Below are 15,576 nucleotides of genomic sequence, written 5' to 3' on the forward strand. Positions count from 1 at the left end.
TGCTGTGGATAATGTGCACTTTTTTGTCCAAATTTTTGAGGGAAAAATAATGATGTGCATTACACATAGGTATAATGATCACACACCATGGGTATAATAATCCTGTGTATAATGCGCACAAAAATGTGAATGTGCATTGTACACAGGAATGCATTATACATGGTAAAAGATGGTATGTACAAGAGAGTAGTTCAGGAAGGCTTGCGGGGTCACACTGATTATCTGGCTCCAGAAGCCTTCTTATTGCAAATTTGTGGTCCTTTTCCCTAGCAACAGTATTGGCAGCATTGAGAAGTGTACCATTCTGAAAATAGACCAATTCCTATGAAAGGTTTTTTGATCTCAGTTGATCAGGTAGCTTCCATAGCCATGAAGACAAATCAAGAAAGTTCTAAATTCTTCATAAACAGAAATGATCAATTTCTCATTTCTTATAATAGAATGCTTTAACAGTTGCCATTTCCTTAGTATACTATTTCAAGAAGTGGCATCTGGGGTTTCAGCTTGTGTTAACATTTAATTAAATTCTCAGAGACAGTACTTCTGTCCATTATGGAGGCACAGGTATATGCACTTTGCATCCTCACATAACCAAAATAACAACCAATTTAAAAACAAAAAACAGCCAGAACTTTTTGAAAATCGAACTGTATGGAAGTCTGACAACCAAGGAGTTAAAGAAGAAGCATTCATCTAAACTGATAGCAGGGGTGGAGAGGACACGTGGCAAGGTGGTGGCTGGCAGACCAGCAAGTCCCACGTTCTGTGCAGATAAACTGGGAAGAAAAATGGGAGCAAGATAGACCATATATCCCACAGTTCCAGTGCTAGAAAAGAAAACCTCAAAACCTCTGGCTGTAAAAATCTGTTGGGGTTACAGTGGCAGGAGAAACTCCCAGTTTCACATGATAGTCTGTTGGAGGGAACCACAGGGTCCTAGAATGTACACAAACCCACCCACCTGGGAATTAGCACTTGAATGGGCACAGTTCGCTTGTGGGTAGTGGGGGAAGTAACTGAGAGCCAAACAAGCAGCATTGCTCTTTCTCTGACCTATCCCCCCTACACAGTGCCACTCCACTCCTTACAACATAAAAGGTGTGCCAAAACAAAGAAATATGGCCCAAATGAAAGAACAGATAAAAATTCCAGAAAAGGAATTAAGTGATGAGGAGATAGCCAACCTATCAGGTGCAGAGTTCAAAACACTGGTAATCAGAATGCTCACAGAAATTATTGAGCTCAGTCGCAAAATGAAGGAAGAAGTAAAGGCTATAAAAAGTAAAATAAAAGAAAATATATGGGGAACCAACAGTGAAGGGAAGGAAACTGGGACTCAAATCAATGATGTGAAACAGAAGGAAGAAATAAACATCCAACTGGAACAGAATGAAGTAACAAGAATTAAAAAAAAATAAGGAAAGGCTTAGGAACCTCTGGGACAACTTTAAACATTCCAATATCCAAATCATAGCAGTTCCAGAGGAGAAGAGGAAGAGCAAGAAATGGAAAATTTATTTGAACAAATAATGAAAGAAAACTACCCTAGCCTAGCAAAGAAAATAAACATGCAAGTCCAGGAAGCTCTGAGAGTCCCAAAGAAGTTGGACCCAGGAGGAACACACTGAGGCACATCATAATTACATTACCCAAGGTGAAAGAGAAGGAGAAAATCTTAGCAGCAAGGGAATTCAGCCAGATCGGTAAGAGGAGCCAGCGGTGGGCAGAGTGGGGATGCGCAGGAAAACTCAGCCAGACCGACCCAGGCGTGTGGGCAGTGTCTAGCAGAACCCAGGTATGGGTTTGTGACGGGCAAACCCAGTGAGGGCACAGGGTGGCAGGCTGACCACGGCCACACATTCGCGCACAGAGAAACCAGGTGAAGGAGTAAGCAGTGAGACGGACCGCGCAGGCCCCAGTGGCGGGAAGCAGCAGAGGGGACCACTATTGCCCCTCTTTGACCTCGCCCCCACATACAGCATCACAAACCAGCAACCTGCATGGCCCTGCCCTGGTGAACACCTAGGGCTCTGCCCCTCATACATAACAGGTGCGAATAGACCAAAACATTATGGCTCAAGAAGAACTCAAAGCCCCAGAGCCAATAACTCTAAGTGACCAAGAAATAGCCAACCTATCAGATGCACAGTTCAAAACACTGGTGATCAGGATGCTCACAGAACTGGTTGATTTTAGTCACAAATTAGAGGAACAAATGAAGGCTAAACTAATTGAAATGAAGGGAAATGCACAGGAAAGCAATAGTGATGGAAAGTTAACTGGGACTCAAATCAAGGGAGTGGGCCAGAAGGAAGAAAAAAATGACCAAACAGAAAAGGATGAAGAAACAAGAATTCAAAAAAATGAGGACATCTTGAAACGTTCCAACATCCGAATTATAGGTGTACCAGAATGGAAAGAGGAAGAGCCACAAGTGGAAAACTTATTTGAACAAATAATAAAGGAGAACTTCCACAATCTGCCAAAGGCAGTAGACTTCCAGGTAATCCAGGAAGCTCAGAGAGTCCCAAAGAAGTTGGACCCAAGAAGAAACATACCAAGGCACATCATCATTTACATTAGCCAAGATTAGAACGAAGGAGAGAATCCTAGAAGCAGCAAGAGATAAGGGGACAGTCACCTATAAAGGAGTTCCCATCAGACTGTCAGCGGATTTCTCAAAAGAGACCTTCCAGGCAAGAAGGGGCTGGAAAGAAGTATTCCAAGTCATGAAAGGCAAGGACCTATATCCAAGATTGCTCTATCCAGCAAAGCTTTCTTAGAATGGAAGGGCAGATAAAGTGCTTCTCAGATAAGATCAAATTCAAGGAGTTCATCGTCACCAAGCCCTTATTATATGAAATATTAAAGGGACTTATCTAAGAAAAAGAAGATAAAAAAGATAACCAGTGAAAGGACAGCAAACTCACAGTTATTAACAACCACACCTAAAACAAAAACAAACTAAGAGGACAGCTAGATCAGGAGAGGAACCATAGAAATGGAGATCACATGGAGGGTTAGCAACAGGGGAGTGGGAGGAGGAGAAGGGGGGGAGGTACAGAGAATAAGTAGCATAGATGATAGGTAGAAAATAGACAGGGGGGAGGGCATACTATTTCCCAATAGTATGGGAAATATAGAATCTAAAGAACTTGAGACAGGTGGTCATAAACTAAAGGGGGGAATGATGGGGAGGGGATGTGCAGGGTGGAGGGAAATGAAGGGGGGGAATAGGACAACTTTAATGGCATAATCAATAAAATATATTTTTTAAAAGAAAAAATTAATGATTCCAAGTTATCAATAGAAAATAAAGTACACAAGTGAATATTTGGAATTTGAGACGAAATCACAACAAAGTGCAAATTTAAAAAAAATTAACTCAAACCATAAATGTCAGTGATACAGGAAAACAGTATATGTCAATCAGTAACCTCTTGACAGAACTCAGTAATACTTTCCTCTGCACATTTTTTGGATTCATACTATGATCACCTCTTCATATGACATAATTTTGTATTGCCATTTTGTATCCTAAGGATAGATCATTTAATCTTTTCTGTAACATGATTAGTTAAAATTTGTATTAATCACAGTTTAGAAGTTTTTTTCTAGCTTCAGAACATTAGGTAATATTACATAAATTTTTAGGATTGGAAAAACTCCTCTCAGGTTTCTTTCATATGTGAACTATATGATTTGGGGGCATTCTCAGTTTGTGCAATAACATTTCAAATAAGTTAGTTCCAGGTAGTTCCAGGGCTACGCACCTTGGGATTTCTCTGTATTACAATATAGCCATGCCCTCATGCTGCACCTTCATGTCAGGAGTCATTACATTGGGAGGACTGACACAGCAGGTGTATTCCTATAAATCTTCCACTTACATGTCAGTGGGCAGAAGACTGTCATATAACTACACCTAACCATGGGGAGGCTGGGAAATGTAGTCCAGCTGTATTTGGAAGGAAAAGAGACAGATTTGGGGAACATGTAACAGCCTGAATCACAATATCCAATTTAGGTGTTACATAGTAGACACCATATATATATATGTGTGTGTACATACACACACACACACATGCATATGTGTTTTTGCGTGTATATATATAATCTTGTCATTTTAATATACATAACATTTGTTCAGATTATGAATATTAGATGCTTCTTAAAATAATGTTGGTCTGTACATGTGCATATCTATTTTAACACTTGGCATGCTGTGCTATAGTTAGTTGAATGTGTATCTGTATCCCTGACATAGCTCGATTAGTGCCTTGAAGGGGAATGTGATCAGTAAACACCGTAGCAAAAACTTCTCCCCAGTAAGAGATTTTTACTGGGAAGAGTAACTTCTGGATAAATTTGAAAAAGCATGTTATCTCTTTTCTTTCCCCACTTGCTTGTTGCCTCCTCCTTCTTCTTAGTGCATCACTAACCCCTATAAAGGTGCACCCACAAGTCCTGGTTTAAGTTGTACTTTTTTCCTCTCTCTGTTTGTCTGGTTTTTCTGTTGAAATACTTACAATTTAAGTTGTAAATATTTCAGCATAGACAGGGATATTTTGAGACTTAGAGATGTATTTTATCGAGTCTTATCTGAAATAATGAGCCCTGTGGATGCTTTAAGCCCTGAGCTGAGAAAGGGGGGACAGGTCTAGAACCAAGTGTGGGCCTCCAGCCTTCGCAGTCAGATCCTAGCTGGAACCCTAAGGGGGCAGCTCTGGCAGAGCCTAAGGCTTGAAGGGGTACTGATCCAGTCAGGGGCAACTCAAGTTGCGCCTGAAAGTTCCACCAGAATCCATAGCCTCCTTTGTGCTTAAATAACTAAGCAGGCATGAGTGAATGTAGACAGAGTGCCGTGAAGTACCTTCTTTGCTTTGAAAACAACTTTTATATTTTGTTTTTGATTCTTCCTGGTAGCAAAACTTACGCACTCTAAATTATATATTGTAGAAAAGTTGGAGAATACAAACACACGTAGAGTAGAATTTATATAGTTCTTTATACTTAAGAAAGTGCATGTATCTATAAGAATGTTTCAAATGCTTGTCTTTCACCTTCCAGGCAAAGCCAAAGCTGATTGAGCCACTTGACTATGAAAATGTCATCGTCCAGAAGAAGACACAGATCCTGAATGACTGTTTAAGGGAGATGCTGCTCTTCCCTTACGATGACTTTCAGGTAGATAACTTTTAAGTTTCTGTAAATGGAACCATGTGGCTGATCTTTACAATTAATTTTTATATGTTGCTTTATTGTTGTTTAATTTAGGATTTTTGAAAGATTAAAAGATATTAGTTGATAGAAAAGTTATGTCATTGTATTCTTCGGGCATTGATGAGTTGATTTTTAAAAAACGGTGTTTATGCATATATATGCAAGTATGAATATATGAATATATATTTTGTATGTGTGTATATGCAAAGATAGGCATATAACATATATATCATATAACTTTTTGACAAGTGTGTATGTGTTTTATCTCGAATACAAGTGCTGTTCTCTGGGCTGATTTAACTAAGGACACAAGTGCCTCCTATGTCTTGTGAGATTTGTTTGAAGAGGAATTTAGGGTTTAATTTAGGTTTTTTTCCCCATGTGCCTTAGAGCCTTAAGGCTGAGACTTGCTGGGAAGCAGTGGAGGATTTTGTCATGTATCTTTTTAGGTGACTGCCATGAGGAAGCTTTGAACTACATGTGAGCTCACAGAGTAGGGTTTGGAGGTAACTAGGTGTGTCCTGACACCTACCTTTTTGGTACAGTGGCAAGTGCTGTTTGTTTGGAGCTCAAGATGCTGCCAGCAGAAGACTCAGCATAGCTCCTGCTATGAGTGGCACTCTAGATGGTTGTTCAAAGCCTTTCAGATTATGGGCTGTGGCTGAGGCACTCACAGGAACTTAGAGGCTAGTGAGGGGTGAGATGAACATCCTTCCTCTTGGAACCCCATACAGTGGTGTTGTATGCCTGGTCACCTAAAGTTACCTTGGTCAATTTGGAGGTTCTGGTTACTTCCCTTGCTCTCCTAGAACTGAATCTTGGCACTTCTTTCTTGTTTACCTTGATGCTTCTCTACCTGATGTTGTTATTGTCCAAGTCCTGTCTTCTGTGAATTGAGCTGCATTAGTTTTTTAAAAACTTCATTGAATTTTTGTTTTTTAATTTAAAAGGTATTATATACTTGTAAACAAACAAACCAACAGGCACTATTGAAATATTGGGTTGGCCAAAAACTCCCTTTCGTTTTTTCTGTAAAAGAAAAGATACATTTTTCATCTTCAGTATTAAAATGGCTCACCATTTATAATAAGTTTTTTTAAAAATGCATGCTTGTTATGGCAGGTGTCACAATACAAAATTGTTTCGACTGAAGTTAAAGACAACTAAGCACCACTAGATCCATCATAGGGAAAAAATTAAATGAACTTTTAGGCTAACCCAATACTTGACATTAAAAGCCTCCCCCACTACCTTCTTATTATTGTTCTACTCCCAGAACATAACCTACTATATACATTCCTGGGCATACTGAATTGTCTTCAGAAACTTCCATGTTAATTATAATTGTTAAATTATGTTCCTTAATGTTTTTTTTTTTTCTCACCAGCTTTAAGAGACTTCAGTTTACAACAAGGCTGAGAATTTTCACAAATGTTTACTTTTTTCTAACTCATTACAGGTACATGTGTAGAAAATTTTTGTTCTTTAGTTCTTTCCTGAAAAGGGTTGCCATGGAATTGAAATTGACCATTAGCATCCTGCTGCTGCCAAATTGTGTTCCACTGATGAATAGTTTCAAATTGTGTCTGAAAATATGATGCTTTGATTGCATGAATAGACTACCCAGCTAACAGACAAATAAATGGAAACCTCAGAATGATGCCTGTTGCCTGTGATTTTGGCAAAAAGTTAACATGAGAAGTTAATCAGATGACTACAAATTATAATCCATGTTGACATATTTTTCCTGTAGTGTGCTTGGAGGAAGCTAAAGGTTATGTCAAGTTTCTGTGAGCATGAAGTATGTATTCTTCTTGAGATAATTAGATTAACAAAATTATTTCAACTTTTGCAATGTAGAATGCAAAGTTGTATTTCTAGCCCTGACATAAAATTGCCTAAGAAGCAAACAAACCGAAGAAACAAGATATAGTTAATTTAGTTTCTTTTTTTTTAATCCCAGAGGCAAGGAATTGAGATGCTTAAGCAGTTGTAAAATCAAATGATTGAAACTGGGAAAAACTCCTTTGTCCTTTTTGCCTGTAACTACCTCTGTGGGGATACCAGGCACAAATTTTCTAGGAAAGGCAAAGAAATCACTGACATTTTGCTGGCCAAGACTGAACAAGCAAGTATTATTTTACGTTTTGGGGAAGTTTTTCCAAAGAATAAGGAGCTTGAATTTCATTTTTGATCCCCATCTCAGTAATTGTGACGTCACCATTTAAGTTTGGACATTGTTCTTGTTATTTTAGAGACTCCCACTTTCTAATCAAGTAAAGCCATTTATACTGTGCTTTCTTTCCAGTTTGTCTTGGTGATTTTAATAACTGTCTATTTAGTTGAATATGCAAAATGTCTTTGCAGTGTCACAGACTCCTTCTGTCTGTTCCTGCTTTTTCAGGCAGTGTAGGAATGGAATTACTGTTGTATTATTAGAGGCAGAGGGAACAAATTAGATTAGGGGAACGTATTTTATTTAGGATGGAAAAAAGATAGCAAGTTGGCTAGCACATGGGTCTAATACAGTGAGCAAAATGCATGCTGGGAGTTTATTTGCAATACCACGATTACTAATTAAACAATATTAGTTAACTATTAAAATAATAGGACCTTATATGAAGTTCTGTCAAACAGATTCTGAACGACAATTTAGTAAAATATAAGTGTGGATACTGATGATACATTTGTACAGTTCTTGAGTAGGACATATATTGATATTGTTCAGCTCCTAAGGGTGTCTGAGTGTTATCTGAAAATGAGTGTTATGGAGAGATTTGTTTGTGGGATGTACTTGCCTAAGGGTGGAGGAGAAAATAAAACCTCAGAGACATGAAGTAAATACGGATTTTACAAAAACAAAAGAACAATTCTGAGCCCTCAGAATATTTATGGATTAATGTTTTATCTGCCATGGCCAGAAATGGTTCTGCCATGGCCAAAATAGCCCTTACTAGCCTGCTGTACTTCTCTTTTCAGGATTGGACCCTGGTACTTCGGGGTCTGCTCTGTTCTTTCTCTGTCTTGGCTTCATGATTCTCCTTGTGAACAAAAATTTTCTCTTCTTTTCCATCCTGTTAGAACCATCTCACCGTCTGAAGCCACTTCATATCCCACCATATTTTACCCCCATTCTCTTATTTCCTCTGATGCTTATTGTCTTACACCTTGTATACATTAATACCTAAGTACATTGGGCTTTTCACTAATGGCTTTTTGTGCTTTTTGTGTTCAAGTGTCTCCACTGTGCTGTGGCCACAAGGAAGACCCAGACACGGGGTTTGTGTCTGTGAAGCCTCCTACCTGCCCATCCACCTTCATATCAACATCATCTCTGAACACTCAGTACTAGAGTTAGGTACTTTTAGCTTCATTTAAAATTAGTAAAACTGAGTTCTGGCCAAGATGGATGTGTAGGTAGAAATACTTACCTTCCTCGCAAAACCAAAAGAAGGACAACAACAAATTTAAAAAGAAAAAACAACCATAACTACCAGAATATCAAACTACATGGAAGTTTAATAACTAAGGAGTTAAAGAAACATTCATCCAGACTGGTAGGAGGGGCAAAGATGGGTAGGCAGGGCAGAGTGGATGTGTGGGAAGGTGGGGGCTGGTTGACAGGGCCATCCCACATTCATTTGTGGATGAGCCAGGAGGAACCAATGGAGATCAAGGCAGACTATGAAACCCAGGGTTCCAGGGTGGGGAAATTAAAGACTCAAAACCCCTGACTGTAAAAATCCGTGGGGGTTGAGGTGATGGGAGAAACTCCCAGTTTCACAGGAGAGTCCTGTGGAGAGACCCACAGGGTCCTAGAATGTACACAAACCCACCCACCTGGGAATCATCACCTGCAAGGACATAGTCCACTTGTGAACAGGGAGGAAAGTAATCGAAAGTAGGGCAAGAGCCCAGCAAGTGGCATTGTTCCCTCTCTGACCCCTTCCCTACATGCAGTACCACAACACAGGGTCATGCATTGCCCCACCCTGGTGAATACCTAAGACTCCGCCCCTTACAATGTAACATGTGCTTGAGACAAAGAAATATGGCCCAAATGACAGAACAAATCAAAACTCCAGGAAAAGAACTAAGCAATGAGGAGATAGACAACCTATCTGATGCAGAGTTCAAAACACTGGATGCTCACAGAAGTGACTGAGCTCAGTCACAAGAAATGAAGACTATACAAAGTGAAATAAAGGAAAATATACAGGAATATGAAGGGAAGAAGGTGGGACTCAGAGAAACAATTTGGAACAAAAAGAAATAAACATCCAACTGGAACAGAATGAAGAAACAAGAATTCAAAAAAAAAAATAAGGAAAGGCGTAGGAACCTCTGGGACAACTTAAATACTCAAACATCTGAATCATAGGGGTTGCCAGAAGGAGAAGAGGAAGAGCAAGAAATGGAAAACCTATCTGAAAAAGTAAGGGAGAACTTCCTTAATCTGGCAAAGGAAATAGACTTCCAGGAAGTCCAGGAAGCTCAGAGAGTCCCAAAGAAGTTGGACCCAAGGAAGCATACACCAAGATACATTATAATTAAGTTACCCAAGATTAAAGATAAAGAGAAAATCCTAGAAGCAGCAAGAGGAAATGAGAGAATTACCTACGAAGGAGTACCCATTACTGTCACCTAATTTCTCAAAAGAAACCTTACAGTCAAGAAGTATTCAAAGTTATGAAAGGCAAGGACCTACATCCAAGATTACTCCATCCAACCAAGCTATCATTTAGAATGGAAGGGCAGCTAAAGTGCTTCCCACATAAGGTCAAGTTCAAGGAGTTCATCATCACCAAGTCCTTATATGAAATTGTTAAAGGGGCTTATCTAAGAAAAAGAAGATGATCAAAACTATGAACAATAAAATGAGAACAAACTCACAACTGTCAACAACTGAACCTACAAAGTAAAGCCTAAGCAAACAACTAGAATAGGAACAGAGTCACAGAAATTGAGATCACATGGAGGATTACCAGTGGAGGGCAGGGAGAATGAGGATGAAAGGTACAGGGAATAAGAAGCATAAATGGGTACAAAATAGACAGGGGGCGGGTAAGAATAGTATAGGAAATGGAGACACCAAAGAACTTACATGTACATGAACATGTAAGAACTTACTACATGGACATGAACTAAGTGGGTAGGAGATTGTTGAGGGTGGAAGGTTGCAGGGAGGAGGGAGATAAAAGGTAGAAAAAAATTTGGGACAACTGTAATAACATAATAAAATATACATTAAAAAATTGGTAAAATTACTGTGACCGTTAGGTAGTTTGTTTTGATGCTGGAAGTTAAATATGAGTACCATTGAGCACATTTGGAAATGCCAGCTACTAAATTCATAAAACATTTTGTCTGATAGATGATTTGGTTTGGTGGAAGTTAGATAATTTATGAAATAAAAGAATGGAGTAGAAACATTGTCATAAAAGGCTTATACTTACTGGTGGCTAACAAACATTTATTCTGAGAACAAACTTTCATGGGTTAAATTGTAATTAAACGCTACTGGGCAGTTAGACAGAAGTGATAGCTATTATGATTAAAGTGTTTTAGAGCTGTAAGTTAATTTGTTGCTTAAGAAGTGACAAATTTATGTATAACTGAAAGTAATGCCCACAATCCTCTTTCCTATCAGAGACATAGAATTCGGTGTGGGTCTGGCCATTGATTTTCAATCATCGTTCTCCTTCAAGAGAAGTCTTTTTACCAAATGCTGTTGCTGCTGGTGACTTTCTTAACTGTTGCCAACAATTCACTGAATCTGCAGCTGGCTTTTTGAGCTCTTTATATCCTGGCTTGTAATGTAGTTTGTAATGTTTGTATAGTTATATAAAGTAATGGAATATAAAGAAGGTAGCAAATATTTTTAAAAGGATGTTAGGAAGCAATTTATATATACCATTTATATTTTACAGATATTAGAATTTGGTGTGTGATATGAACTTGCAAGGAATAGAGTTGGTATGGAAGGAGTAAAAGAACATGTATATCCCACTTTTGGGGATATATTCAAAAGATTTAAAAGTAGGGACTCCTGGCTGGCGTAGCTTGGTGGATTGAGCGTGGGCCTGCGAACCAGAGTATTGCGGTTCAATTCCCAGTCAGGGCACATGCCTGGGTTGCAGGCCAGTTCCCAGCAGGGGACACATGAGAGGCAACCATACATTGATATTTCTCTCCCATTCTTTCTTCTTCCCTTCCCCTCTCTCGAAAAATAAATAAATAAAATATTATTAAAAAAAGTAGGGACTCAAAGAGATATTTATATGCCTGTGTTCATAGCAGCATTATTCACAATAGCCGAAATGTGAAAACAACCCAAGTGTTCATTGATGCATGAATGGATAACCAGAGGTTGTATATCCATACAATATAATACTATACACCTTAAAAAGGGAGGAAATTCTGATACATACTACAACATGAATAAACCTTGATTTCATTATAATAAGTGAAATAAGTCAAAAAAGGACAAATATTGTATGATTCCACTTATTCGAAGTACCTAGAGTAGTCAAATTCATAGACAGAAAAAGTAGAATGGTGATTGCTACAGGGTGGTGGGGAGTTTTTGTTTCATGGGTACAGAGTTTAAGTTTTACAAGATGAAAAGAGTTCTGGAGATGGATGGTGGTGATGGTAGCACAAGAATGATAATGCCACCGAACTGTACACTTAAAAATGACTAAGATGGTGAATTTTGTTGTATGGATATTTTAGCACAATTTTTTTAAAAAAGGCATATTATAGGAATTCTGTGCTACATGGGTGTGGTGTTGTCATCCTTAAAGCTGCATGTGACGTTAGGGTGAGGAGTGGTTTCTCAGGTGCTCTTTCAACTGATATATAAAATCCTTACTGAAGGACATTTTTTCTTTGCTTTTTAGAGAGAGAGAAAGGGAGTAGGGAGAGAAAGTGAGGGAATGGTGGCGGGGGGAGAGAGAGACACACACACACACACACACACACACACACACACACACACACCCCGATTGGTTGCCAGGAACTGAACCCACAACTTAGGTATGTGCCCTGACAAGGTATGGAACCTGAAACCTTTTGGTTTATGAGATGATGTCAGATCAACTGAGGAAAGACAGGAACACAAAGCAAAAATTATTAATAAGTGGCAATTTTAGAAATTTTCACTTTTGAAAATGTTTAGATCCAGGAGAATCCTGGTGTTTGTGGCATTGTATAGAAAAATGTGGTTAATCCATTTCCCTTTAAATAACATCCTGATTTTTATTTTTCTTCTGTTTCTTTTCCTCTTCTACTTACATGAGACTGATAATGATCTACAAACCATTGACCTGAAAAGGAAGCCAGGCCCTGCTATTTACAAAGGATCTGGAAGTCCCTGATCTCATTTCCCATTTATTTTTTTTAAGAGAATTTTTTTTTTACAGAGTTTTGTCCTCACATTTTACTATATGCTATCAAAAAATAATCTCAATATGTAACCGGCAAAGGCACTGGCATTTGGGTTGCCTGTCACTCCCAAATCCAGTAAGCAATGACAGTGATTGAATCTTTTATGGGAGCTTTATTCAGATAGCGGTGATGTGAGAAGATGGTGGGTTCATTCTCTAACAAACCATCTTCTTCTTTTTCCTGGCCAGACCTTTTATAAGGGGGGTGGGGGAGGACAAACAAGGTGCGGTGAGGGCTTTGAGATTTAGAAGCTGCAACACTCCTGTCCTCAGCAGTTAGCTGTTCCCAAGTGGGCGCTGGTCGTCTGCTCCCCTGGAAGACAAAAGGCTTGGATGCCTCCAGTTTGTCCCCAGGTGGTAATCTCTAGCCAGCGCCCCAGGAGGCTGGCTGTTTTCCAGGAGCCAGGATGGGCCTCACTGGTAGTTTCTGAAACAAAAGCTTTAACATACACATTACTTGCCAAATTTACAACCTTTTTACCTTAAGGTAAAATTTTCAAGTCTTGAGTACCCTATCAAATACTTTATTTTGAGCTTTTTACTAAAAAGTGCTCTTTCTATAAATTTCTTGAAATTTTTATCAGTCAGAATTCAGTGGCCAACATATACTTTCCGTGAACATAGTGATTCTGGGATATTCTTGTTTAGGATTTTACCTTCCTGAAAAACCTGGATAGATAATAGTTCTGAATGGACACTGGCCAGAACTTCAGGAGATGAATATTTAAATTCTAGCTCAAGTATAATAGCTTTTACAGAAAACAGTGACAGATCATTCTTTTATAATCAAATGTGCCTTTTTTAAAATTATTTTTAATTTAATTTATTTATCTTTAAAGGGGAAGGGAAGGAGAGAGGGAGAGAAATATCAATGTATGGTTGCCTCTTGTCAACCATACATTGGTGGAACCATTCCCTGCTGGGAACTGGCCTGCAACCTAGTCACGTGCCCAGACTAGAAATCGAACTGTGGTTGTTTGGTTCGCAGACCTGCACTCAACCCACTGAGCTACACCAGCTGGGACTTCAAACATACCTTAAAAAAAAGTTTATTTTTCACATAGCACTGAGCAGCTGAACTGAAGAGTGTATTTATTTAGCTTATAGTTTATGGTTATACTACTTGTGCAAAGGGCGCAGCCTTGTGAGATGCTTAACAGTATAAATAAATGATAGGGTTTCTGCTTTTAAGTTGCTTAAAACTAAGGAGAGGAGATAATTAATATTAGTAATAAGAAGAATATGAGCAATGTCATGGCAGAAATGGAGTCCTGTGGAAATTTATTCTATTAAGTTTGAGGTAGTGGGACATTCAATTGCTAAGAGTTTTTTTAAGTATTGGAAATGCAAAAGTCCACTGTAAGAGAGAAGCCATGGTTCATGTCAGACAGTGGTAAAAAGGTTAAGAGTATGAGGATGCTTATGGGGACAGGATGGTGGGGAGTACCTTCACTTATGAAGGAGGGAGTGAGGAAGCAGAGACAGAAAGTATAGAAAGAACCAGGAAGCCCAGGGGTCCTGGAAGGCAGCAAGAGCAATTTGAGGAAGGCAGGCCGACTTTGGACAGTTGTATGCTTTTGGCTCATTAGGCGGGGAGAAAAATCGTGAGAGTAGGTAATTAGGATGTCTTTGCCAATTAAGATATTTTATAGGCAGGGCTGAAGAATTGAGTGGGTGTTACACAGAGGTTCACATTAAATAGGAGAGAGAAGGAATCATTTGGCTCAGCAACAGTAAGAGGTGTTTATTAGGATCAGGGAAATGAAAGGAGGGAAGTCCAGGCATGAGGAAGAGATTGAAGATGTAAGATACTGTGTTTTGCCATGTATAATGCTCAGTTTTTTGCCCAGATTTTTTAGGGAAAATAAGGATGTACCCTTACACATGGGTGGTACTAATTCTGTATCTCCATAAATGTTTTTAATTCTTTTATGACCAAAAACGTGTGTGTGTGCATTATACATGGGAGTGCATTATACATGACAAAATAGATATTATGGGTATGTGTTTTGAAGCAAGGCACTTTAGGGGTTTGATGGGATGGAATTATAGGTCTTTGGGGGAGAATTCAGGAAGAAGAGACAGGCCTATCTCTGAACTGTAAAAAGAGGACTGGATATTAAGAAATTTAGAGGTGAATTGGGCACAGGTGAGCCCAGTTGAGGTACAGCTTCGGGGAGAGTAAGGGAAGTTTGGAAAGCAGGCTATGGGGAATAGTAGGGAGTGGGCAACAGTTCATGAAATGGCATCCCCACTGCTGTGACTGTGGCCACAGCCTTTACCCTTTCTTGACTTGGTTAATGTGAAAGCCTCCTATCAAGCCTCCTGGAACTTGTTCTAAGAGGGTAGTCAGAGTGGTTGTTTCAGGAGTTTAAAAGGTCAGATGACATCACTCCTGTGTTTGGGGGCCCCCAGGGAAGGCCCTACCATGGCCTGAAGGGCCTGTGATTCTGTCTACCCACTGTCTCTACTACAGCCACACTGGTCCCCTGGAGGGGGAGGGGCTCCTTTTATCACTCCTGCCTTAGGGCCTTTTCTCTCCCTGTTCCCTCTGCCTGGCACATTCTTTACCTAGCTGTCCCTCACCTGTAAACCTTTACCCAGATCTTACCTTCTCAGTGAGGCCCTGGCTACTGCCATACCCTCCAACCTTCTTTGGCATTCCTGGCCATCTTTACTTTGTTTTGTTTCATTTTTTTCTCACTGTATCACCTATCTACTGCAAACAGACTTATTTACATCTTTATTGTTTATTCATGTGAACTCCATATGGCTAGAGGAAGAATTAAATCAAGATGATATCTTATAACAGAGATAGCTTTAAGTACGTAGAGATTTATTTATGAGGGGGGACTCCCCCACAAAATGGAATTATTTTCTGGGGGGTGGGTCCCTAAACAGGCTT

General features: G+C 39.3%; 1 protein-coding gene across 12 annotated transcripts in view; it reads left to right on the top strand.

Moving 5' to 3' along the window:
* The window catches only part of DOCK9 (dedicator of cytokinesis 9), a 377,316-nt gene that overhangs the window by 149,586 nt on the left and 212,154 nt on the right, over positions 1–15,576 (top strand). For all 12 annotated transcript variants that reach the window (XM_053665376.1, XM_037151681.2, XM_037151687.2 and 9 more), the window contains exon 2: positions 5,071–5,187. In XM_053665376.1, coding sequence (XP_053521351.1) covers positions 5,071–5,187 — 117 coding nt within the window. The remainder of the gene's footprint in view (positions 1–5,070; positions 5,188–15,576) is intronic.

This window comes from Artibeus jamaicensis, unplaced genomic scaffold, assembly GCF_021234435.1.
Source record: "Artibeus jamaicensis isolate MK-2021 breed Jamaican fruit bat unplaced genomic scaffold, CSHL_Jam_final contig_410, whole genome shotgun sequence".
NCBI classification, from domain to species: Eukaryota; Metazoa; Chordata; class Mammalia; order Chiroptera; family Phyllostomidae; genus Artibeus; species Artibeus jamaicensis.